The following is a 24,205-nucleotide window of genomic DNA, read 5'->3' on the forward strand; positions in this document are numbered from 1 at the left end:
TAAATAAATAAAACTGTGTACTCCACTTCTGGGAATTTATTCAAGGAAAGTCAACTCTTCTCCTAGTTCTAGCCTTCTTTCTGTACATTAGATTGATGGGTCATTAACTGTTCTTAGTATGTTTCTGTATTTTCATAATAGACTATAATAAACATATATACCTTTGATAATAAAAAATTAAAAATCATCAGTAAATATAAAATATACCCTGTTAGAAACAACTTGCATTCAGAAGTGCTTAGTGTTAAATGTGGGGACCACCTGCAACAACCAGTTTTTGGTTTTCTTTTTAATTCTTGAAAACTCAGTATACATTAACTGTAGTTCTTCCAATGACCTAGGGTTTGGGAATACAATTTTAAAAGCCCATGGCCACTCTTGTAGCTATTACTTTCATGGGATGACCTAAACAGAGTTTCAGACTATGACAAGGATTTCCTCTCCTTGTGGCCCATGTGTTGTTCCTTCACACTTCCACAGACTTCCATGGGATATGTGAGTCAATACTAAGGTGGTAGCTCTAGTTATTCCTTCCAAGGACATCTGGAATCCGATTATCTGATGAGATATTCTATTGCTCCATTTTACAGAAGGAGACCTTATCAAAATTCTCCTAGATTACATGACAGCAGCCCTGGGAACAGAAGGCAAGTTTAAAATAGTTTTTTTTTTTTCCAAACCACATTCCTTTCTTGAATCTATTTACAGTACTGTTTCAAGATGTTTTCTGAAGGGTCCACAGGGGCTACATTGAAAACCTTCTGGTTATTGTTTGCTAACTGCTGGGATGGTTTTAATCAGAGAAGAAGCCAATAATTTCAGCTTGGGTGTTAGAAAAGCTCCTGAAATGTCTCCAAACTGATTTAGGAGAAACTGCTTAACAGAAGAGGACTTATTCCTGTCCTGAAACAAACTCCTTAGCATGGACATATGCTGTAACCACAGACCAAGATAACCACATTTTTTGAACATATTATACTCCAAAGGCATCTTAGATTTCTAAATATTATCAGTATCAGATGACAAAACCTGTTCAACAAGGACCATAGCCTCAATATGCTAGTTGACAGCCTCCGCCTTTGGAATGTTCTTGGTGTTTGGTAACTTCTCTAATAGGACCTAGTTTTTATTACACTAGTTTTTCTTAAAGAAATTTTTTGAAAGGGGTTTTATTTTAATGACTTAGGTAAAATTTTCTGAGGTAAAAGACCTCACATCAGTCTCAGCAGACATCTGCCCCTTCCCACGATCCTGACTTGAGGCAAGTGAAGGGAGTCCCTTTGTTGTGAGGCCAATTTAGTTCTAGGTTCCAGAAAAGCCTGAGTCTCTCAGTAGTTCAGATCAAACCAGATGCCCCAGATTTAAGCAGAACTAATCCAAATGCCCAAATCAGTTTCAGAAAGGGCTCAGGTTTTAACTAGGGTCAGGTACATCTTTTCTAGGTTAGGTAGGTGCTCCTATGCCTCAGCTAAGGACATAGCACTTTGGTCAGCCCTATATTTGCATGATAAAAGCTTTTTTTTTCTACTTTAAAAATAATTCCTACATGATTTATCATGTATAAACTCTTAAAACCCCACCCAGGACAAACCACTATATCAAGGATTTCCATTGTTGATCACTCTCACCCTAATCCTATTGAATCCAAGTCTCTGGGGATAGAGCCCTGGAAGCCTACTTTTTTTTTTTTTTTTTTTTTTTTTTTAATGTAAATGCTTTTCTCACGCCTGTAATCCCAGCACTTTGGGCTTTGGGAAGCCAGGGTGGGAGGATCACTTGAGCCCAGGAGTTCCAGACCAGCCTGGGCAACATGGTGAAACCCCATCTCTACAAAAAATACAAAAATTACCTAAGTGTGGTGGCATGCACCTGTAGTCCCAGCTACTTGAGAGGCTGAGGTGGGAGGCTCGCTTGAGTCCAGGAGCTTGAGGCTGCAGTGAGCCATGACTGCACCACTGCACTCCAGCCTGGGCAACAGAGCAACACTCCGAATTTAATAATAACAACAAAAAAGTGAATGCTTTTACAAGTACCCCTTATAACATTTATGCACACTGAAGGGTGAGAACCTCTGCACTGGAACAACTGTAAGACTAAATGAAAGCTAGAAAAAAAGAAATCTGAGCAAGTAGAGGCAGGAAGACTGAATGCGAGGATTTAATACCAATGCGGGCACAAGAATTTTCTTAGAAAAGGTCAGTGGGGAGGGATCATGGACACCTTGGTTTCAACAACTCCAACTCCTTCATACATCATCTTCAGTTAGGCTGGCTGATCAGTGTGCTGATACTTTCTTCTACCTCTGACAGCGTCTTCAGAATTTGGTTGACTTTGACTTCATCAAATTCCAAACACAGAAATTCAGATTCCTGGAAAACATAAAAGGATATTTTAGAGGGAAACCACAAGATAGCCAAGGCCATCTGGCATGACCAAACTCAAAATACCCAGGGTCCCAATCCAGCAAGCCCAGCTCAGACCTTAATATCGAAGTGATATTTTACCCAGCAAAGCATATCCACATAATGCCCTAAATAAAAGTGCTTTTATGCCGGGTGCAGTGGCTCACACCTGTAATCCCAGCACTTTGGGAGGCCGAGGCAGGCAGATCACAAGGTCAGGAGATCGAGACCATCCTGGCTAACACAGTGAAACCCCGTCTCTACTAAAAATATAAAAAATTAGCCAGGCGCAGTTGCGGGCACCTGTGAGTCCCAGCTACTCAGGAGGCTGAGGCAGGAGAATGGCGTGAACCCGAAAGTCGGAGCTTGCAGTGAGCCGAGATCGGGCCACTGCACTCCAGCCTGGGGGAGAGAGTGAGACTCCATCTCAAAAAAAAAGTGCTTTTATGACGGTGTTTCATATTGATAAATAAGAGGCGTACAAATGTCAGATGTTCTCACTAGGAGGCATATGAGAAGCTCTTCCTCTTTGTCATCTCATTGGATCCTCTAATAATTTTTAAGGTAAGAACTTGAGTAGTGCTGTTTTAAAAATGAGGACCCTGAGGCACAAAGAGGTTAACCTGTATCAAAAATAAATACCATATAAAGGCAGAATCAGACTGTGGGAACTCTCAGCTCTGGATGACGCCAAAGTCCATACTGCCTCCACAGCACCTTGGATTACAAAAATGAAAGGAGAATTTTGACTGACTCTGATGGACTCTGAGTTAGTCTGGGAAGTGATCTAACTTGGATTTAGTGGTTACGCCAGAAATTGTGACAAGTTGCTTGGGAAACATGAGCCAGATAACTGAAAGATAACCAGATCTTGAAATAGCAACAAACATTTCTGGGGTCCTTCCACTTGCTGCAAGCCAACCCTCCTCACAGCTCCCTTAAATACATTCCCTTCAATCACTGTTAGGATTGGTCAATCAATCCTAGGTTAGGTAGATGGTAGATATCAAAAAATAAGATTTTTTTTCTCCCTCTGTTTCCAGGCTGGAGTGCAGTGGCATGATCATAGCTCACTGTAGCCTCAAACTCCTGGGCTAAAGTGATCCTCCCACCTCAGCCTCCTGAGTAGCTAGGACTACAGGTATGCAACCATGCCCAGCTAACTAAAAAAAAAAAAATTTTTTTTTTTTTTGTAGAGAGGGGGGTAGGGGGAGGATCAATATGTTGCCCAGTCATAAGATCTCTGAGTTATGGTAGCAGGAATTTCATGCACACCGGACAAATTCTACATCTGCATTATCTTGAGAGACAAGGATAAATTTTATGTATCTAAGAGCAACTACATTCAAAATCCTTCAGAACAATAATCAAGTAATTTAGAGCAGTATGCATCCTTACAGAGCATATAATCCAATTGCCTTGTTTTCTAGATAATTAAATTAAGCCCCAGGCATGTTAAATGATGTGGCTAATTAATGTCCCTCTGTTGATGACAGTCACTAAGTCAATGTTCTTTTCTCTGTATTTTCCTGTCTAACTACTGAAAAGTATCAGAATATACCAGCCCCAACTTTGCCACTTTGGCATATAGGTTACTTTGTGCTGAAGGCAATTGAGACTCAACAGATGGAAAAATAAGTCTTGGAGTTTCCCTTATCTGGCCAAGAGCAGAAACTTCTAAAAAATGAGAACTGCCAGGCCAGGCATGGTGGCTCATGCCTGTAACCCCAGCACTTTGGGAGGCTGACGCAGGAGGATCACTTGAAGCCAGGAGTTCAATACCAGCCTGGGCAATAATAATGAAACTCTATCTCTAAAAATAAAAAATAAAAAATTTAAAAAAGCCAGACATGGTGGTGCGCACCTGTAGTCCTAGCTACTTGGAAGGCTGAGGTGGGAGGATTGCTTGAACCCAAGAGGTGGAGTGAGCCTAGCAACCTTGGTGAGACCTTGTCTCAAAAAAAAAGAGAGGATGAGAACTGCCATAAATCCCTCTCTGGGGAAGTTTTATGGGCATGAAAAAGATGGAAAGCTGACACCATGATGAGTCTGCCCAAACCTTAGTAAAATAACTCTTATCTAGTATTAGATTCACCATATACTTAATTCCCATAATTTACCACCTTTAGAAGACCAAACCCTTCTTCCTATGTCTAGTCACTTCTCTCCACAATTTATCATCCTTTGTTAAAATGGTATGCAAGCTTTCAAGTCTAACTGCCTCTTTGGATTTTCTTTCTTTTTTTTTTTCTGTTAAGCTTGTGTGCATATAAAATTAAAAATACTTACCATCAGCAAAATTTGTAATTTTTTTTCTCCTGTGAATCTTTTGTCAGTTTAATTTGCAGGCCTTATACATGAACCTAAGAAGGCAGAGAAAAACTTTTTCGTCCCCTACGATACTATGGCATTTCCTACCCCCATCTCCAAAGTTGTAGTTAAAGGCAGGCCAACAAGCTTCTTCAGAAGGAGGCTGTCACTTTGCCATCAGCCAAAAGAACATTCAGGAGTTGGTTTTGCTGTTGCTAAGCTGCTAAGCTGAGTCTACACTGGTGACAGTGAACATCTCCCAAGGAGAAATAAGTACAAAGGGAAAGAAGGGGCCTCTTGGGTGAAAGGCTTCCACAGACAGGGAAGGCAGCTCTCCTTGCCTACAGGAGTCCTGTCCTCAAACATGTATTTGGATAGGAGAGAAGTGCAGTCTCATATGTGAGCTTAGAAACTTTGCCAAGTTTTCATTTAGTCCAAAGCAAAAAACAAGTTTAAACAAAGAAAGAATACTAATTAAGTGTTCAAGCTGTAGGAGGGGTTATCTCCTTTTGGAAAGAAAAGCAGATTTATGACAAATCAGGCAGTTCAGTTGGCAAAATTCAGAAGAGGTCTCAGATGTGAAAGCCTGTTCTTCATTCAGTTTTATTGAGGGCTTTAGTTTGACTTTAAAACAATTTTTTTTTTTTTTTTGAGACAAGAGTCTCGCTCTGTCGCCCAGGTTGGAGTACAGTGGCCCAATCTGCAACCTTTGCCTCCCAGGTTCAAGCAATTCTCCTGCCTCAGCCTCCTGAGTGGCTGGGATTACAGGCGTGCACTACCACGCCTGGCTAATTTTTGTATTTTTTTTCAATAGAGACAGGGTGTTGTCACGTTGGCCAGGCTGGTCTCGAACTCCTGACCTCAAGTGATCTGCCTGCCTTGGCCTTCAAAGAGCTGGGATTACAGGCGTGAGCCACTGTGTCTGACCTAAAACAATTTTTAAAACATCTGGCCTTGGATACAATGGTCTAGAAATTAGTGATTACCAGTAACTAACATATATATTAAGGACATTGATAAAAAAGATGATGTAGCCTATATTTCACCTCAGTGAAAGTAAGTTACAGTAATAAATAACCTGGTTTTCTATGTATAGGCAAAGAAATTACCAGGAACAATATTCATAGAGATAGGAGCAACTGAGTAAGGCATGTTCAAAAATAGCCAGGATCTTTTCTAAGGGATCATTAGTTTGTTGTAGGTTTCAGGACTCATTTGTGATTGGACCTCTATGTATGAATGAAGCTCAGTTTATTTTTGAGGGATGCCAAATACTAGAGAAAGAGTAGGCTAAATAAAGAAGTCCAGGCCGGGTGTGGTGGCTCATGCCTGTAATCCCAGCACTTTGGGAAGCCAAGGCGGGCAGATCAGGAGGTCAGGAGTTTGAGACTAGCCTGACCAACATGGTGAAACCCCGTCTTTATTAAAAATACAAAAATTAGCCAGGCTTGGTGGTGGGCACCTGTAATCCCAGCTACTCAGGAGGCTGAGGCAGGAGAATTGCTTGAACCCAGGAGGCAGAGGTTGCAGTGAGCCAAGATCACGCTATTGCACTCCAGCCTGGGCAACAGAGCAAGACTGTCTAAAAAAAAAAAAAAAAGTGTGTGTGTGTGTGTGTGTGTGTGTGTGTGTATGTATTTAGAAATGCAGATGTGGGCTAGGGGTGGTGGCTCATGCCTGTAATCCCAGCACTTTGGGAGGCTGAGGCAGGTGAATTGCTTGAGCCCAGGAGTTTCAGACCAGCCTGGGCAACATGGCGAAACCCCATCTCTAAAAAAAGTATAAAAATAAGCTGGGCATGGTGGCATGTGCCTGTAGTCCCAGCTACTTAGGAGGCTGAGGCGGAAGGATTGCTTGAGCCTGGGAGGTCAAGGTTGCAGTGAGCCAAGATCATGCCACTGGACTCTAGCCTTGGCAATAGAGTAAGACCCTGTCCCAAGAAAAGAAGGGAAAGGGAAAGGGAAAGGAAAAGGAAAAAGAAAAGAAAGGAAGGCAGGCAGGCAGATGTGATGCTTATCAAGCCAGAGGCAGAAGGTACAAGAGCAATCTGAAACACTTGTTACTGTTTTCATGGTCATCTTGGGCTTACCTGGTGATAAAAATAAGAGATGACAAGACTAAAATTCCTGTATTTAAGTATCTGAGTCAAGAATCAAACTAGCTTCTTTTCAGTAAAGGATGCAGTATGGAGTAGAGTCAGAATGTGGCTAGCAGATAAGCAAGCACATCATTGTCAAGAACATGTACTTTGTGATCTGGGGAGTACAGCAGTGTATTAAACTCAACGGTTTAAATAGCCATTCCAAATTACAATGGAAAGCAAAGGCAAAATATTCAAATTTTTGTCTCTCCAAGTGCAAATGTTAAAAAGTCACAAAATCCTATGACAAAATCCTTGAGAGGATTCCTTCTCCAAACCAACAAAAAAACCGAGCCAGCTCTAACACCTCCTGACAAGGCCATCTCACATATTCCTAATGAACTCCTTCCCTGGTAACCACTCAACACTCCTCAGGAAACTTACTGGTCAAGCCTAAATCTTTAATGCTTTAGCTTTAACTCACTTCCTAGCAAGGTTAGAGAGCATAATTGATTATTAGTTTACAGAATAACTGAAGGCTGTTAGTAAGCAAATGTTTGGTTTTATCCATCTACACACTAAATAACCTCTTTGAGTATTATTGTCCATTTTAAAAACCTCCTTAACTAGGTTCTGAGCAATTCTTCTGCAAAACAATACTACAGTGACAAAATGCTTAAACTAGAAAATAAAAGACTTATCACATATTAAATACTTGAATAGAACCATTTAGAACAAAATCAACATAAAATAAAACAACAGTCCTATAATATATTTTCTACAGTAATACTACTTCCCATGCAAAATTTTCACAACGCTTTATCCTCTAATTTATGGATCATATTTAGGATTATAATACAACATTGGCAATGTTGGCTCTAATGTCTTGTGTTTTCTTTTAAAAATGATAAATTTGGGGGATGGAGGGTGAGAGTGGGAAAGGATGCCTTAGAATTTCACTAACCAATACTGATTCAAAAAGGCCACATAGGTGTGCACCTGTAATCCCAGCTACTTGGGAGGCTGACGCAGGAGAATCACTTGAACCTGGGAGAGGGAGGTTGCAGTGAGCCAAGACTGCGCCACTGCACTCCAGCCTGGGCGACAGATTGAGACTCCATCTCAAAAAAGAAAAAAAAAAAAAAAAGAAAAAAAAGTCACACAAAGCTGGCTATGTTTCATAAAGCTTATTACCCCAGATTTTTCTTTTAATTTCATTTGTTGACACAAAGGGACTCTTGTTTTTTTTTGTTTGTTTGTTTTGTTTTTTTTTGAGACAGAGTCTCGCTCACTGGCGCGATCTCGGCTCATTGCAAGCTCCGCCTCCCGGGTTCACGCCATTCTCCTGCCTCAGCCTCCTGAATAGCTGGGACTACAGGCACCCACCACCACGCCCGGCTAATTTTTTATATTTTTAGTAGAGACGGGGTTTCACCGTGTTAGCCAGGATGATCTCGATCTCCTGACCTCGTGATCCACCCGCCTCGGCCTCCCAAAGTGCTGGGATTACAGGCGTAAGCCACGGCGCCCGGCTCAAAGGGACTCTTTATTGAGCACAAACTTTGGCCATAAAGCCTATCCTCTGTTTGGGCTGTCCTTTCACATGCTTAAAATAACCCTTTGACCCACAACTCTGCAACTGTCTTCTGTGTTTAACCACAGCGGAAGGAGGGGAGAGAAAGAGAGAAAGAGGAAGAGGGAGAGCAAGCACTCAAGAATGAACACATATGGCAGACATTAAAATTGGCAATGGCTCCTTGAAGGGCAATTAAATAATAAATAAGAAACCCAGTAGCACTGAACATTGCCTGCCAGAGAAGTTCAAAACATCTTCATAAGTAAACCTGTGTTCACCACTCATTCCCACACTTCTGTGGCTTTCTCACAATTATCATTGATACTGCTCCTTTACTTCAAGAGACCTGGAATCCCAGAAATAGCTTCTCTGTAGCAAAAGATCACCCAACTTCCTTCCTAAGGAACCACTGGCCCCAATTAAAATTTTATATTTTCCTGAAAACTGTGCTGATTATTTTCCATTTGTCCTTTCCTATTCATTATCTTCCCTTCTCTGTCTTATTCCATGTCCTGTGGGGCTGTTCTCAAAAAATTGTGTCACTCCTTACAGTTGGGTTCAGGCAAGAGGAGAGAGAGGTTATTATATTAATTCTTCTGATATTTCCAATATTTTCTATGTAGGGTATCGTTTCTTCATTTCCTATTTTATTTACTGGTCTCAATCACTATTTCTTCTGGTTCACAAAGCCAACAGTACACACATAAAGCTAAGTCTCTTCAGACTGCCGAAGCATAGAATCACCAAATACAAACTCCAAGGTTCAGCAGAGCAAGGACTGTCATCATGCCTAGGTTGGTAAGAAGGTTGCCCTCCAAGTATTAAATAATAGGATAAGCTAGAACCAATATTTGATATTTTCTATTACCATTTGATACTGATTTTTTTTTTTTTTTTTTTTTTTTTTTTAGACGGAGTTTCGCTCTGTTGCCCAGGCTGGAGTGCAGTGGCGTGATCTCGGCTCACTGCATCCTCTGCCTCCCAGGTTCAAGCGATTCACCTGCCTCAGCCTCCCAAGTAGCTGGGACTACAGGCGTGTGCCACCATGCCCAGCTAATTTTTTGTATTTTTAGTAAAGATGGGGTTTCACTATGTTAGCCAGGATGGTCTCAATCTCCTGACTTCGTGATCCACCTGCCTTGGCTTCCCAAAGTGTTGGGATTACGGGCGTGAGCCACCGTGCCCGGTCTTGAAATATCTTATATGGTAGCACTTTGATATCTTAAGAATGCAAGGAAGGGAAGGAGGGAGGGAGGGAGGTAGGCAGAAGAGTAGGAGAAGGAGGAGGAAGAACAACAACATCAACAACTAAGATGAGATTTCATTAAGAATTTGCTCTTTAATTAGATCCCGTTTGTCAATTTTTGCTTTCGTTTCAATTGCTTTTGGTGATTTCGTCATGAAATCTTTGCCCATGACCATGCCCTGAATGGTACTGCCTAGATTTTCTTCTAGGGTTTTTACAGTTTTGGGTTTTACATTTAAGTCTTTAATTCATCTTGAGTTTTTTTTTTTCTTTTTTTTAGACAGAGTCTCACACTGTCGCCCAGGCTGGAGTGAAGAGGTGCCATCTCAGCTCACAGCAACCTCTGCCTGCTGTGTTCAAGCAATTCTCATGCCTTAGCCTCCCAAGTAGCTGGGACTACAGGCGCATGCCAACATGCCTGGCTAATTTTTGCATTTCTAGTAGAGATAGGGTTTCACCATTTTGGCCAGGCTAGTCTTGAATTTCTGATCTCAAATGATCCACCTGCCTCAGCCTCCCAAAGTGCTGGGATTACAGGCATGAGCCACCATGCCCAACCTCATCTTTTTTTTTTTTTTTTTGAGATAGAGTCTCGCTTTGTCTCCCAGGCTGAAGTGCAGTGGCACGATCTTGGCTCACTGCAACCTCTGTCTCCTGGGTTCAAGCAATTCTCCTGCCTCAGCCTCCTGAGTAGCTGGGACTACAGGCATGTGCCACCATGCCTAATTTTTTTGTATTTTTAGTAGTGATGGGGTTTCACCATGTTGGTCAGGATGGTCTCAAACTCCTGACCTCAAATGATCTGTCTGCCTCAGCCTCCCAAAGTGTTGGGATTACAGACGTGAGCCACTATGCCCGGCCCCCTGGCCTCATCTTGAGTTAATTTTTATATAAGGCGTGAGGAAGGGGTTCAGTTTCAATTTTCTGCATATGGCTAGCCAGTTCTCCCAGCACCATTTATTAAATAGGGAATCCTTTCCCCATTGCTTGTTTTTGTCAGGTTTGTTGAGGATCAGATGGTTGTAGATGTGCAGTCTTATTTCTGGGTTCTCTATTCTGTTCCATTCATCTATGAGTCTGTTCTTGTGTCAGTACCATGCTGTTTTGGTTATTGTGGCCTTGTAGTATAGTTTGAAGTCTGGTAGCATGATGTCTTCGGCTTTGTTCTTTTTGCTTAGGATTGTCTTGGTTATGCGAACTCTTTTTTGGTTCCATGTGAATTTTAAAATACTTTCTTCTAATTCCATGAAGAATGTCAATAGTAGTTTAACAGCAATAGCACTGAATCTATAAATTACTTTGGGCAGTATGGCCATTTTCGCAATATTGATTCTTCCTATCCATGAGCATGGAATGTTTTTCCATTTGTTTGTGTCCTCTCTGATTTCCTTGAGCAGTGGTCTGTAGTTCTCTTTGAAGAGGTCCTTCATTTCCCTTGTTAGCTGTACTCTTAGGTATTTTATTCTCTTTGTAGCAATTGTGAATGGGAGTTCATTCATGACTTGGCTTTCTGCTTGCCTGTTGTTGGTGTACAGGAATGCTTGTGACTTTTGCACACTGATTTTGTATCCTGAGACTTTGCTGAAGTTGCTTCAGCTTAAGAAGCTTTTGGGCTGGGATGATAGGGTTTTCTAGATATAGGATCATGTCATCTGCAAACCAAGACAATTTGACTTCCTCTCTTCCTATTTGAATACCTTTATTTCTTTCTCTTGCCTGCTTGCCCTGGCCAGAACTTCCAACACTATGTTGAATAGGAATGGTGGGAGAGGGCATCCCTGTCTTATGCCAGTTTTCAAGGGGAATGCTTCCAGCTTTTGCCCATTCAGTATGATATTGGCTGTGGGTTTGTCATGAATGGCTCTCATAAAAGAAACTATCACCACAGCAAACAGGCAACCTACAGAGTTGGAGAAAATTTTTGCCACCTATCCATCTGACAAAGGTCTAATATCTAGAATCTACAAGGAACTTAAATTTACAATAAAAAACCCATTAAAAAGTGGGCAAAGGACATGAACAGACACTTCTCAAAAGAAGACATTCATGCAGCCAACAAATGTGAAAAAGCTCAATGTCACTGATCATTAGAGAAATGCAAATCAAAACCACAATGAGATAACATCTCATGCCAGTCAGAATGGCAATTATTAAGAAGTTAAGAAACAACAGATGCTAGTAAGGTTGTGGAGAAATAGGAATGCTTTTACACTGTTGGTGGGAATGTAAAATTAGTCCAACCATTGTGGAAGACGGTGTGGCGATTCATCAAAGATCTAGAACCAGAAATACCATTTGACCCAGCAATCCCCTTACTGGGTATATACCCAAAGGAATATAAATCATTCTATTAAAAAGATACATGCACATATATGTTCACTGCAGCACTACTCACAATAGCAAAGACATGGAATCAACCCAAATGCCCATCAATGATAGGCTGGATAAAGAAAATGTGGTACATACACACCATGGGATACTATGCAGTCATAAAAAGGAATAAGATCATGTCCTTTGCAGGGTACACAGATGGAGCTCAAAGCCATTATCTTCAGCAAACTAATGCAGGAACAGAAAACGAAGCCATTATCCTCAGCAAACTAATCCAACAACAGAAAACCAAACACCGCATGTTCTCACTTATAAGTGGGAGCTGAACAATGAGAACACATGGACACAGGGAGGGAACAACATTCACTGGGGCCTGTCGGGGGTGAAGTGGGGGGAAGGAGAGCATTAGGAAAAATAGCTAATGCATGCTGGGCTTAATATGTAGGTGATGGGTTGATAGGTAGCAAACCACCATGGCACACGTTTACCTATGTAACAAACCTGCACATACTGCACATGTACCCCAGAACTTAAAATAAAAATTAAAAAAAAAGAGAGAATTTGCATCAAAAGTCCTGGACAACTGAAACATAGCCTTGTTGCTATAACCTGTTCTTATACAATGGATAGTTTATGCTGTATCTTAAAACAATACTTTACAAAAAGAAAATTTGTGACATAATATTTTTTCTTTAGCCTTTGACAAAGTTTTTTTTTTTAAACAATAACTATTACTACCAATGGTCCTTATTCAGACCATTTTTATCTAGACATAGCCTCATTTCAAACACAATGGCCAATAAGTCCCACATCTACTATGTTCAGAGAGCATGCTAACAAAAGAGAAAAAAAATCATACTGCAAATCACAACACAAGTCATCCTACTGAGGCTGAAAAAGGACTGACATCAGTCAGTCTAGGACTGCAACTTAATTACTGAGCAATTAAATTAAAATGACTCACCCCCAAACTCAATAGATACCCATATCGTGATGAGAGCTATGTGGGACTAAGATAGAGTCTGCAGGAAGTAACAGAATTTACTCTAATAAATGAACAGAGCAGTGCCTCAGCACCTACCAGGTGCTTTCAGAGTCACAGAATCTTCTAGAGGAAGTGTTTATCCATATTCTCACAATCTCCTAGAAAAGGACTAAGTATTACAGTATTAGTGTAATACAAAAACATTAATCATCACTGGACAATTAGTGATTTTCCTGGAGATGTCATTCAGGCATTTCAAAGGATTTTTGTGACGACAACCTGATAACAGTGTTAGAATGCTTAAAAATTAAAAAGCCTGCATTCCCATAAATTCTTGTATTCAAAAATAAACTTTACAGGAAACATGAACTTTCAAATGGCTTACTAGAAACTCAAGGAAGAAAGAGACATTTGGTATCTAGGAAATTTCAGATCTACCACTGATGTAAGTGGCTGCTAAACAAATCTAAGTGATCAACTTTCCAAGGGACACACACAGGTTTAATATAAAATGGCAAAATTGGGAGGCCAAGGCAGGTGGATTGCTTGAGGCCAGGAGTTTGAGACCAGCCTGGCTCACATAGGAAAACCCCATCTCCACTAAAAATACAAAAATTAGCCGGGCTTGGTGGCACAAACCTGTAACCCCAGCTACTCATGTGGCTGAAGCACAAGAATCACTTGAACCCAGGAGGCGGAGGTTGCAGTGAGCTGAGATGGTACCACTACACTCCAGGCTGGGCGACAGAGTGAGACTCTGTCTCAAAAACAAACAAACAAACAAAAGGCATTTTTAAAATAAAATAACATCAGATCTTAATTATTCAGAGATTATCCAGGTCCTCTGCTGCTCCTCTTCTGCCACCTGCGTTGGTCCATCTTTTAGATATTTCCACAAGATGGAAAAATAAAGTGAACTTAAACTGGTTAATGTGACCATATCACAGCAGCTCTGCAAAACATTTTCTGGAAAAGGAGATTAGGACTATTGGCAGGAACTTTATTTATTTATTTATTTATTTATTGAGACGGAGTCTTGCTCCATTGCTCAGGCAGGAGTGCAGTGGCACGATCTCAGCTCACTGCAACCTCCGCCTCCCAGGTACAAGCAATTCTCCTGCCTCAGCCTCCCAAGTAGCTGGGACTACAGGTGTGTGTGCCACCATACCCAGCTAATTTTGTATTTTTAATAGAGACAGGGTTTCACCATGTTGGCCAGGCTGGTCTCAAACTCCTGACCTTGTGATCTGCCCACCTCGGCCTCCCAAAGTGCTGGGATTACAGGTGTGAGCCACCGTGCCTGGCTGGGAGGAACTTTAACTGTGACTTCACACCACTTTGGAAAATCATACCCTATGGTGCAATTAAGGCAGAAAAATATTTTTATTCCCAAATATTTCCCTTCCTTTGATGACCAGGACTACTGCCCTCAGCCTAGGTTATGTTTTAAAAACATAAATACTCCCAGGAGAGGTCATTAACACCTTTCTATTACTTAAAAATCAAGAGATTTATTTTCTCCCAGGAAGAATGAACCATGTAGTCTGCCTTAAAGCATTAAGAGGGACTGGGGCTAGTGGGTGTAGGACCAAACCCTGCAAAGCACAAGATATAAAAGAATCAGAAAAGTAACAAAGGCAAATCCTTCTCCTTACTCTATAATTCCTACAAGATACACACACAGATCCATAGGTAAAATATTTTCAGTTATTCAGATTCGCTGATCCATACCCTCCATGCCTTCCTTCCTTTCTCTTTCCTTCCTTCTTTCCTTCCTTCCTTCCTGTTCTTTTTTTTCTTTTTTTTAAATTTTTTTTTGACATGTCTTGCTTTGTTGCCCAGGCTGGCGTGCAGTGGTGCAATCTTGGCTCACTACACCCTCTGCCTCCCGGGTTCCAGCAATTCTCCTGCCTCAGCCTCCCAAGTAGCTGGTACTACAGGTGTGCACCACCACACCCAGCTAGTTATTGTATTTTTTAGTAGAGAAGGGGTTTCACCATATTGGCCAGGCTGGTCTTGAACTCCTGACCTCATGATCTGCCTGCCTCAGCCTCCCAAAGTGCTGGGATTACAGGTGTGAGCCACCATGCCTGGCCCATGCCTTTCTTTTTAAAAAGTATTTTTTTTCTGATGGGGTCTTGGTATGTTGCCCAGGCTGGTCTTGAATTCTTTGGGTCAAGCAATCCCCCTGGCTTGGCCTCCCAAGTAGCTGGGATTATAGGTGCATGCCAACACACCTGGCTTCCATGCCTTTCTAATCACTCAGTTACCAAGGCTGCTAGACATCAAGAAAACCTAGGGAACCTTACAAAGGGGGCATTAGCAAGATAATCTCAATAAAAACCAAAGTCTGAATTTACACATACACACACATACCCTCCTACTGCTGTGGTTCCATTTTTATCTGCAGGCTCAGGGCCTGTGCGTTAACAAGGCAATGAGATTCTAAAAACACTATCCACTCAAAGTTGTTTAAATTTCCAAGAAGAGAGAAAGTGGGAATGTGCCAAGAATAGGACCCAGAGGTTCTTCTTTTGGTTTGAGATTTCTTGGTTAGAAAAAAGCTAGAGCCATAATTTAGCTAGATAGATATTCCCGTCCTGCCAATATGTGGTCAAAAGGAACATGTATTTTGGCCCAGGCCACCCTGCCTTGTTTCTGAAAGGAAGAAAACAGTTTTGATCTTGCAAGAATGAGTGGTTCTTTGGTTGGATGAATTATGTACAGCTAAACCAAGAGTAATCACTATTCTTTTTCTCCTAGAGATTTCAAAGCAGTCTGACATACACCCTGTTCCCTGTTATAGGCCAGTGGATAATAAAAGGTAGAGGTACCACCAATCTTTGTTTCACTACTAGACAAAAAAAAAGAAAGAAACTTAGAGATTTTCCCTCATTATGTGAAGCCCATAATTCCCAGCTCTTTGATTCAACCTATCACTGGCTAACCCCTGACTCACATCTGACTCCTGAGTTTTGATACTTTCAAACCCAACTGGTAAACATTTAACAGGGTAGAATGGGAACTAATTAGAAATACCTGATTCCGTATTGATTTACATAAGCGCCAGCACTTAAGCATTTACAAAGGGATTTTAGAAACATCCAACAAAATAAAATAAAATGTAGCCAAGTTATATAAACACTCAAAGTTAAATGCAATTAAATAACTGGCTAATTTCTCATGCATTAAAGGGCTGTACAAAATTAATAAATATGGCCAGGCGCGGTGGCTCACGCCTGTATTTCCTAGCACTTTGGGAGGCCTATGTAGGCGGATCACTTGAGCCCAGGAGTTTGAGACCAGCCTGGGCAACATGGCAACCCCATCTCTATAAAAAATACAAAAAATTAGCTGGGCATGGTGGTGGGTACCTGTAGTCCTAGCTAGTTAAGAGGCTGAGGTGGGAGGATCACCTGAGCCCGGGAGATAGAGGCTGCAGTGAGCTGTGATTGTGCCACTGCACTCCAACCTGGGTGACAGAGATCCTGTCTCAAAATAAATAAATAAACAAATGGCTAATTTCTATGTTTTTTCTCTTTCTCTCTCTTTTTTTTTTTGAGACGGAGTCTCGCTCCTGTTGCCCAGGCTGGAGTGCAGTGGCTCAATCTCAGCTCACTACAACCTCCACCTCCCCGGTTCCAGCAATTCTCCTACCTCAGCCTCCCAAGTAGCTGGGATTACAGGTGCACACCACCATGCCTGGCTAATTTTTGTATTTTTAGTAGAGATGGGGTTTCACCATGTTGTCCAGGCTGGTCTCGAACTCCTGACCTCAAGTGATCCACCCACCTTGGCCTCCAAAGTGTTGGGATTACAGGTATGAGCCAACACGCCCAGTCCTGTTTTCTCAAAACATCACACCCTAGTTCATTTTACAACTTTTCATTTTAGGCAGGAATTTTTTTTTTTTTTTTTTGAGAAAGAGTCTCTCACTCTGTTGCCCAGGCTGGAGTGTAGTGGCATGATCTTGGCTGACTACAACCTCCACCTCCCAGGTTCAGGTGATTCTCCTGCCTCAGCCTCCCAAGTGGCTGGGATTACAGGCAAATGCCACCACGCCCAGTTAATTTTTGTATTTTTAGTAGAGATGGGGTTTCACCATGTTGGCCAGGCTGGTCTCGAACTCCTGAACTCAAGTGATCTGCCTGCCTCGGCCTCCCAAAGTGCTGGAATTACAGGCGTGAGCCATTGTGCCTGGCCTTTAGGGAGGATTTAATGATTACCTGTTAAGATTTTCTGTATTTTGCTGGGCGTGGTGGCTCATATCTGTAATCTCAGCACTTTGGGAGGCCAAGGTGTGTAGATTGCCCGAGCTTAGGAGTTCACAACCAGCCTGGGCAACATGAAAAAACCCTGTCTCTAAAAAAACAAAAAAAAAACAAAAACAAAAATTAGCTGGATATGGTGGCACATGCCTGTAGTCCCAGCTACTTGGGAGGCTGAGGCAGGAGGGCTGCTTGAGCACAGGTCAAGACTGCAGTGAGCTGTGTTTGCGCCACTGCACTCCAGCCTCGGTGACAGGGCAAGACTCCATCTCTAAAAAAAAAAGGAAAGAAAAGAAAAAAGAATTTTCTGTATTTTGAAAAACTTTGACTGAAAGAAATTTGGTTAAAAAATTATTTTTAGGTGTTCTGGCTTGATGTGTGGGAAATCATCTTATTTTTGGCTAAGTAGAACTAGTTCCCGTATGACAATGGACAGCATACCTGAAGAAAACCACTGAAGAGCTGAAAGGCAGATCACACTGAAGGAGAAATAAATTTCACTTAAATCTCAAAGAAACCAAAATGACAAAACTCTTAGCACATTAAAAAAAGAGTGTTGTTGATTTTAGTTTGAAGTTCAGATTAGGGCCCCTCATCATTCCTGATGAGGTTCATTCCATTTGCAACAACTCATTTGCAAACAAATTTGATAAACAAACTACAATATATTTACATGAAAGAAACAGAGAGGAATTGAAGAAAAAAAAAAAACCCACAGCTCGGTGCAGTGGCTCATGTCTGTAATCCCAGCACTTTGGGAGGCCAAGGTAGGTGTATCACTTCAGTCTGGGGAGTTCAAGACTAGCCTGGGCAACATGGTGAAACCCATTCTCTACTAAAAATACAAAAATTAGCCAGTGTGGTGGCGCACACCTGTAATCCTAGCTCTTCAGGAGGCTGAGTGAGGCAGGAAGACTGCTTGAGCCCAGAGATCAAGGCTGTAGTGAGCTGTGATCGGGTCACTGTACTCCAGTTTGGCCAACAGAGTGAGACCCTGTCTTGAAATGAAATAAAAAAAGAAAAAGAATAATAATAAAATAAATAAATAAACAAAGTCATCCAGAGTTGCCTGAACATCTGCACATCACTACAGGCCGAACAAAATATGCAATAGTACTTTCTTTCTAAGGATGATAATCTACAGATTAAGATAGGGAAACATCATAATACATCTAACACAAAAACAGGAACACAGCATCAGCAATGAATTTGAAACTCCTTGGCAGAGGAGGAAAGCAGAAGTGGTACTAATCAAACCAATTCTGGGATTGCAGTTCTTCTCCAACAAAAGGGATCACCAACTTACTCTGCCATCTATCTATTCCCAGCCTTCTCAATGTGGTTTCTCTAAGTTAACTCATGACAGCACCATTAGGCAGAAATAGGCATAGTTAGAAAGCAGTCTTTCTCTTGACCCTTCTCTAGAGAAAGCAAATAAAGCTATGTAAGGAGGGCAAATGTTGAAATGACCAAGGATAAGAGGACTTTCAATTTCAGAAAATGCTGACTTGGGGGAAAAAAGTTTTGGATTTTGTTTTTTTGGCTGGGGTGGAGTTGTATGGGTTGTGAGGATTAATTTTATTGGGTTTCCCACTGCAAAAGCTCTTCGTATCTGTTTATATCTCTGTTTATATATGAGGCAAGGTGGCCTCTTATTCTCTGTATTAGTTTGCTAGGGTTGCCACAGCAAAATATCACAGACTGGGTGGCTCATGCAACAGAAATTTTATTTCTCATAGATCTGGAGGCTAGAAGTCCAAGATGAAGGTGTCAGCAGGTGTGGTTTCTCCTGAGGCCTCTCCTTGGCTTGTAGACAGCTATCTTCTCTCACGGCCTTTTCTTTGTGTGCAGGTACAGCTGGTGTCTTTTCTATGCGTGTGTATGTAAGGACACAAGTCATTCTGGATTTGAGCCCCTCTCCCCCTGCCCCACAGTCTCATTGTAACTTAACTGCCTCTTTATGTGTTTATCTCCAAATGCAGTTACATTCTGAGGTACTGGGAGTTGGAATTTCCACATATGAATTTTGGGGGGATGCAACAAAATACTCTCCAGTGCTTAGAGGGTCCTGTGCTTATCAAGCATCTGGTAAGTGTTTGTGGTTGATGGTGATGATCTCACACCTATTTCCTGATTTGCTGCCCACATGGTACAAATAATAATTTCTGGTATTTAGTCCAGAAATAAGAAAAACACAACAGACCAAAACTATCTGCCCAGGTCTGCCAGCCCAGTTTGGCAGAAGCCATATCTGGCCTCACCCTCATTGAACTTGATTTTGAAATGTAATTTAATTTACAGGGACTGCCAGGATAAAACCTGTGAGGAAGGGGATTAGAAAATGGCACAAAAGAAATCTCTCCTACCCCACAACTAGATCCTATTAAGTGCCTTGCCTGCCATGCTATATCCCAAAGTCTAGCCCTGAAGACTAACTCAGGATCTGGCACACCATCCTGAGAGAGAATAATATGGGGATGAGGGATTAGGAGAAAGGATTGCAGTCACTGCATGAAGTTAGTCACCAAATCTCTCTAGCTCAAATAGCTTCATGCAAACTTCTGGAGGTGGTGTTAGACAGACAGGAAGATAGGAGGTTGCTTTATTATCTAAAGTTGAATTCTGACATCACTTGGGTTGCTGGGGCCTTTGTTCAAATGCAATAATCATCCCTCACATTAACAATGTGCTTCCCAGTTTAGAAAGCCCTTTCACATGCATGATCTCATTTGATCCTTAGAACAGAACTGTTAAACAGGAAGAGATCAAGCCAGAAGGTAAGGCACTTTGAATAACTGTAAAAATGACAGAATTTGCCCATCTAACCCAAAGCACATTCTTCCAGTCATATTTGGCAGAAAGATTTTATCAGAAAATGCAATGGATTTTAAGGGCTTTGATATACTTCTAATCTAAGTTAGGGAGGAAAAGAAAGTAAGACCTCATTTACTTAAAATCGCACACAATTCTATAAACTTGGTTTAAAAGTTCCGTCCTTTACAAAACAGAGTAGGTAGTCAGGTCCTAACTAGGGAAGAAACAGACTTTCTTACTTGGACATCACTCATTCTTTGAAAGCAGTGGAGAGAATAGAAAAGTTGGGGGCGGGGAGTGTGGGGCAGGGTGCAGGGATCATTTCTGGACCCTTGGGAAAAACGAAATGACTAAAAAATGAAAAGCCACTAAAGAAAAATCAGCATGGAAGACAGAAGTAGGAGAGATTGTGGGAAAAGTCTGACAAATCGGAAGACTTTAGCAAATTCAGGGGGAGCCAGAAATCACACAAAATAACAAAAAATAATGATAATGATAACCAACAATGGCTAACATTTATTCCACACATACAAAATGCCAAGCATTATGTGAAGTGCTGTACATGTGTTATTTCAGTTGGTGAGAATAATTTTATCCCATTTTACAGATGAGGAAAGTGAGGAAAGATAAGGAGTAATTTGTTCAAAGCCACACAAGTAGTAAGTAGCAGAGCTGGTTTTAAATCCAGATCTATCTGGCTTCAGGACCTGAGCACTTAACTGTTTCACAATCCTGACTCACATTCATATAGAACATAAACGCCATCATTAATAGGCACTAATTACCCGCATGTAAATGTTATTCTAAGATTCAGTTAACTTTAAGAAAGACTCAAAGGAAAGCAGGGTGTTGCCAGTCTAACACTCAGAGTCAACCTTAAGTAGCCTATGAAAACCACTTTATGTACAGGCAACGAGTACATCCATTTTGGTAGATTTCTAGCATGAATGTAGTAGTGTGATGGGGCAGCAGCCCGGCTGAGTTAATATGTGCATGTGACCCAGGCAGAGAAGCATGTTATAAAGAGACTCAGTTCCTCTTATGAGGCAAGGTGGTCTCTTATTCCTTCTCTCTTTCTGTGGGTATGTGTGGGGGCAAAGAGGGAGGCAGGGAGGATCCAGTATATAGCTACTTATTACCATCAGCAGCAGAACTGTAGGCAAGGTTCATCTTTGTCATTCTTTTTTTTTTTTTTTTTGAGACGAAGTTTTCGCTCTTGTTGCCCAGGCTAGAATGCAATGGTGCGATCTCGGCTCACCACAACCTCCGCCTCCTGGCTTCAAGTGATTCTCCTGCCTCAGCCTTCTGAGTAGCTGGGATTACAGGCATGTGCCACCATGCTCGGCTAGTTTTGTATTTTTAGTAGAGATGGGGTTTCTCCATGTTGGTCAGGTTGGTCAGGCTGGTCTGGAACTCCCGACTTCAGGTAATCTGCCTGCCTCAGCTTCCCAAAGTGCTGGGATTTACAGGCATGAGCCACCACGCCTGGCCTTTTTTTTTTTTTTTTTTTTTTAATGAGACAGAGTCTCGCTCTGTTGCCCAGGCTGGAGTGCAGTGGTGCTATCTTTGCTCACTGCAACCTCCGCCTCCTGGGTTTAAGTGATTCTCCTGCCTCAGCCTCCCAAGTAGCTGGGACTATAGGCGCATGCCTCCACGCCCAACTAATTTGTGTATTTTTAGTAGAGACGGGGTTTCGCCATGTTGGCCAGGCTGGTCTTGAACTCCTGACCTCAGGTGATCCGCCTGCCTCGGCCTCCCAAAGTGTTGGGATTACAAGCATAAGCCACCACAACCGGCCAAGAAAAACATCTTAACTACAACTTAACATAGTTTCTCTGTAAAATTACAGTCTCTGTTTATCTCATCAACTTGGTTTGGCAACTTTTTTACCAATGGAGGAAGCAAGAACAGAATATGGTCCTGGCTGAGATGCCTTAGTTGGGTTTTGCTGGTTTCTGAAGAATTTTAGCCACACTTATAAAATGTAAGACATCTGAAATACTGTTGTTATATAATTTCAAGCACATAAAAAATACAACAGGGCTGGGTGCAGTGGCTCACGCCTGTAATCCCAGCACTGTGGAAGGCCAAGGCAGATGGACTGCTTGAGCCCAGGAGTTCAAAACCAGCCTGGGCAACATGGCAAACCCCATCTCTACAAAAAAATACAAAAATTAGCTGGGCGTGGTGCCTCATGCCTGTAGGTACTTGGGAGGCTGAGGTGAGAGAATCAATTGAGCCCAGGAAGCAGAAGTTGCAGTGAGCCAAGATCATGCACTCCTGTCTAGGTGACAGCAAGACCCTATCTCAAAAAAAAAAAAAAAAGAAAGAAAGAAAGAAAGAAAGAAAGAAAAAACCCACCAAAATTATGACTCTCCTATATTCTACCCAGATTCACCAATTGTTCAATTGTTTACATTTTACTATATTTGCTTTGTCAATCGTTCTCTCACACACAACCACTTGTAAGTACAGGATGTCAAACCCCTTTATAATTAGCTTAGTGTATATTTCCTAACTCACATAGCCACAGTTATATAATATTGATAAATACTATCTAATACAGTCTATATTCAAATTTTATCAAATGCCCCAGTAATACCCTAACTAGACTTTTTCCCAGAATCAAATCTATAATCACACACTGGATTTAGATGTCATAACTCTTTTATCTTTTACTCACACTATTATTCCCACATTGAATGTTCTCACTACTTCTAAATCTCATGTATCTTTCAAGGCCTAGATTAAGTTCCATTTTCTTAATGAAGATTTTCCTGATACTCCAGCCAAACAGGCCTCTCCCTCCTCTGAATCAGTGGAAAATTTAATGATCTTAAAAATGTGAGAAATATTGCACACTATGTGTGCGTGTGCCTAATCTATTGACTAGTTCCTCTCCCCAGTGATTAGTGAACATGGGCTTTGAAATCATACAGACATAAACAGAAATCTAAATAAAGACTCCACCACTTTCTAGCTGTGTGGTTGGCTAGGTTTTAGTTTCCTAATCTGCAAAATAGTCGTTTTAACCGATTTAACAAATAAGGTAGTTGTGAGAATTTAATGATAATGCATTTAAAGCAACTTCACAGTTTTTTGGTGGTAAAACTGTGTCTTACACCTCTGATTTTTTACCATAATATCTCATACTCAACAATATTAAAAAATGTTGGCCAGTTGAGCACTATCTCTATTTACTTTCCCAAAGGGAAAAAAAAGTGCCTCACTCTGACAGTAACTCACTGCACCCCTAGCAATCTAGTCTGACCAAGGAACCTCGCTGCCAGCCTGAAATCTGCAGCAGTATCCTGCTTCCTCGATCTTCCTAATGGCTACCTCCTGATATTCTGCTGCTGCCTTGTACACATGCATCGGCTAGTGGAAGAATACCAGAGGCAACAGAGTCAAGTGTGTTCCTTCCCTCCAAGCTCTGGGCATGACACTGGCCAGTGCAGCAGAGTGGAAGAGTATGACAGGGCACCAAACACAAACAAGACTCCAGTCTGGAGCAGCCAAGAACATGAGCCTGCTTAGGGGACTGCTAATGAGCACTGACTAAAAGCAGGGTCCAGAGCTCAGGTGCGAACTCTCTTTCCTGTCTGCCCATCACTGGCAATCCTAAGAAAGAAGAGGAGAGTACTCAAATCAAGCAATTTTCTTATAATCAAATTGGGAGATAATTTTAATATTCAAAAATAACACTGAAAAATCAGGAAGTCCACAGTTAAGATGCCACTCATACTTCATTTCCATAATTCCCTTGCCCTCTTGATAAGAACAAGGGAGGTGGTATGCAGAACATTTCCAATCTATTGTTTTAGTATAATAATCTCATCCTCTCCACCTCTGAGAAAATACCAATAAAATTATTCTACTTATATTCAGTCAATCCTCTGTGTAAGAGATTAGAACAAAACAAAACAAGAAATACAGCAGCTGCATCAATTCTTCAAAGTACAGAAGTACAAACCCACCTCGAGATTTGGGATCAAATATAATTTGGGGTTTTCTATGTTACTACTCAAATATTCTATCATTTTTCTGTTTTTCCTTCTGTCAATTAGAACTTCAAATGAAAGTAAAATGCTACCTAAGGATAAAAATATAAAATGAAACAAACCAGAAAAATCCCTGAATCCCTCATTTCAAACTGAGAGGACAGGCCTCCAGCAAAGCTAATGGAAAATTAT

General features: G+C 41.3%; 1 protein-coding gene across 3 annotated transcripts in view; it reads right to left on the reverse strand.

The window, feature by feature from the left end:
- Positions 1-2,141: 2,141 nt before the first annotated feature.
- The window catches only part of COMMD1 (copper metabolism domain containing 1), a 245,162-nt gene continuing 223,098 nt past the window's right edge, over positions 2,142-24,205 (reverse strand). For all 3 annotated transcript variants that reach the window (XM_031008148.2, XM_004029294.5, XM_063696169.1), the window contains exon 3: positions 2,142-2,369. In XM_031008148.2, the coding sequence (XP_030864008.1) occupies positions 2,259-2,369 (111 nt within the window). In that variant the 3' untranslated portion in view covers positions 2,142-2,258. The remainder of the gene's footprint in view (positions 2,370-24,205) is intronic.

This window comes from Gorilla gorilla, chromosome 12, assembly GCF_029281585.2.
Source record: "Gorilla gorilla gorilla isolate KB3781 chromosome 12, NHGRI_mGorGor1-v2.1_pri, whole genome shotgun sequence".
In the NCBI taxonomy this organism is placed as follows: domain Eukaryota; kingdom Metazoa; phylum Chordata; class Mammalia; order Primates; family Hominidae; genus Gorilla; species Gorilla gorilla.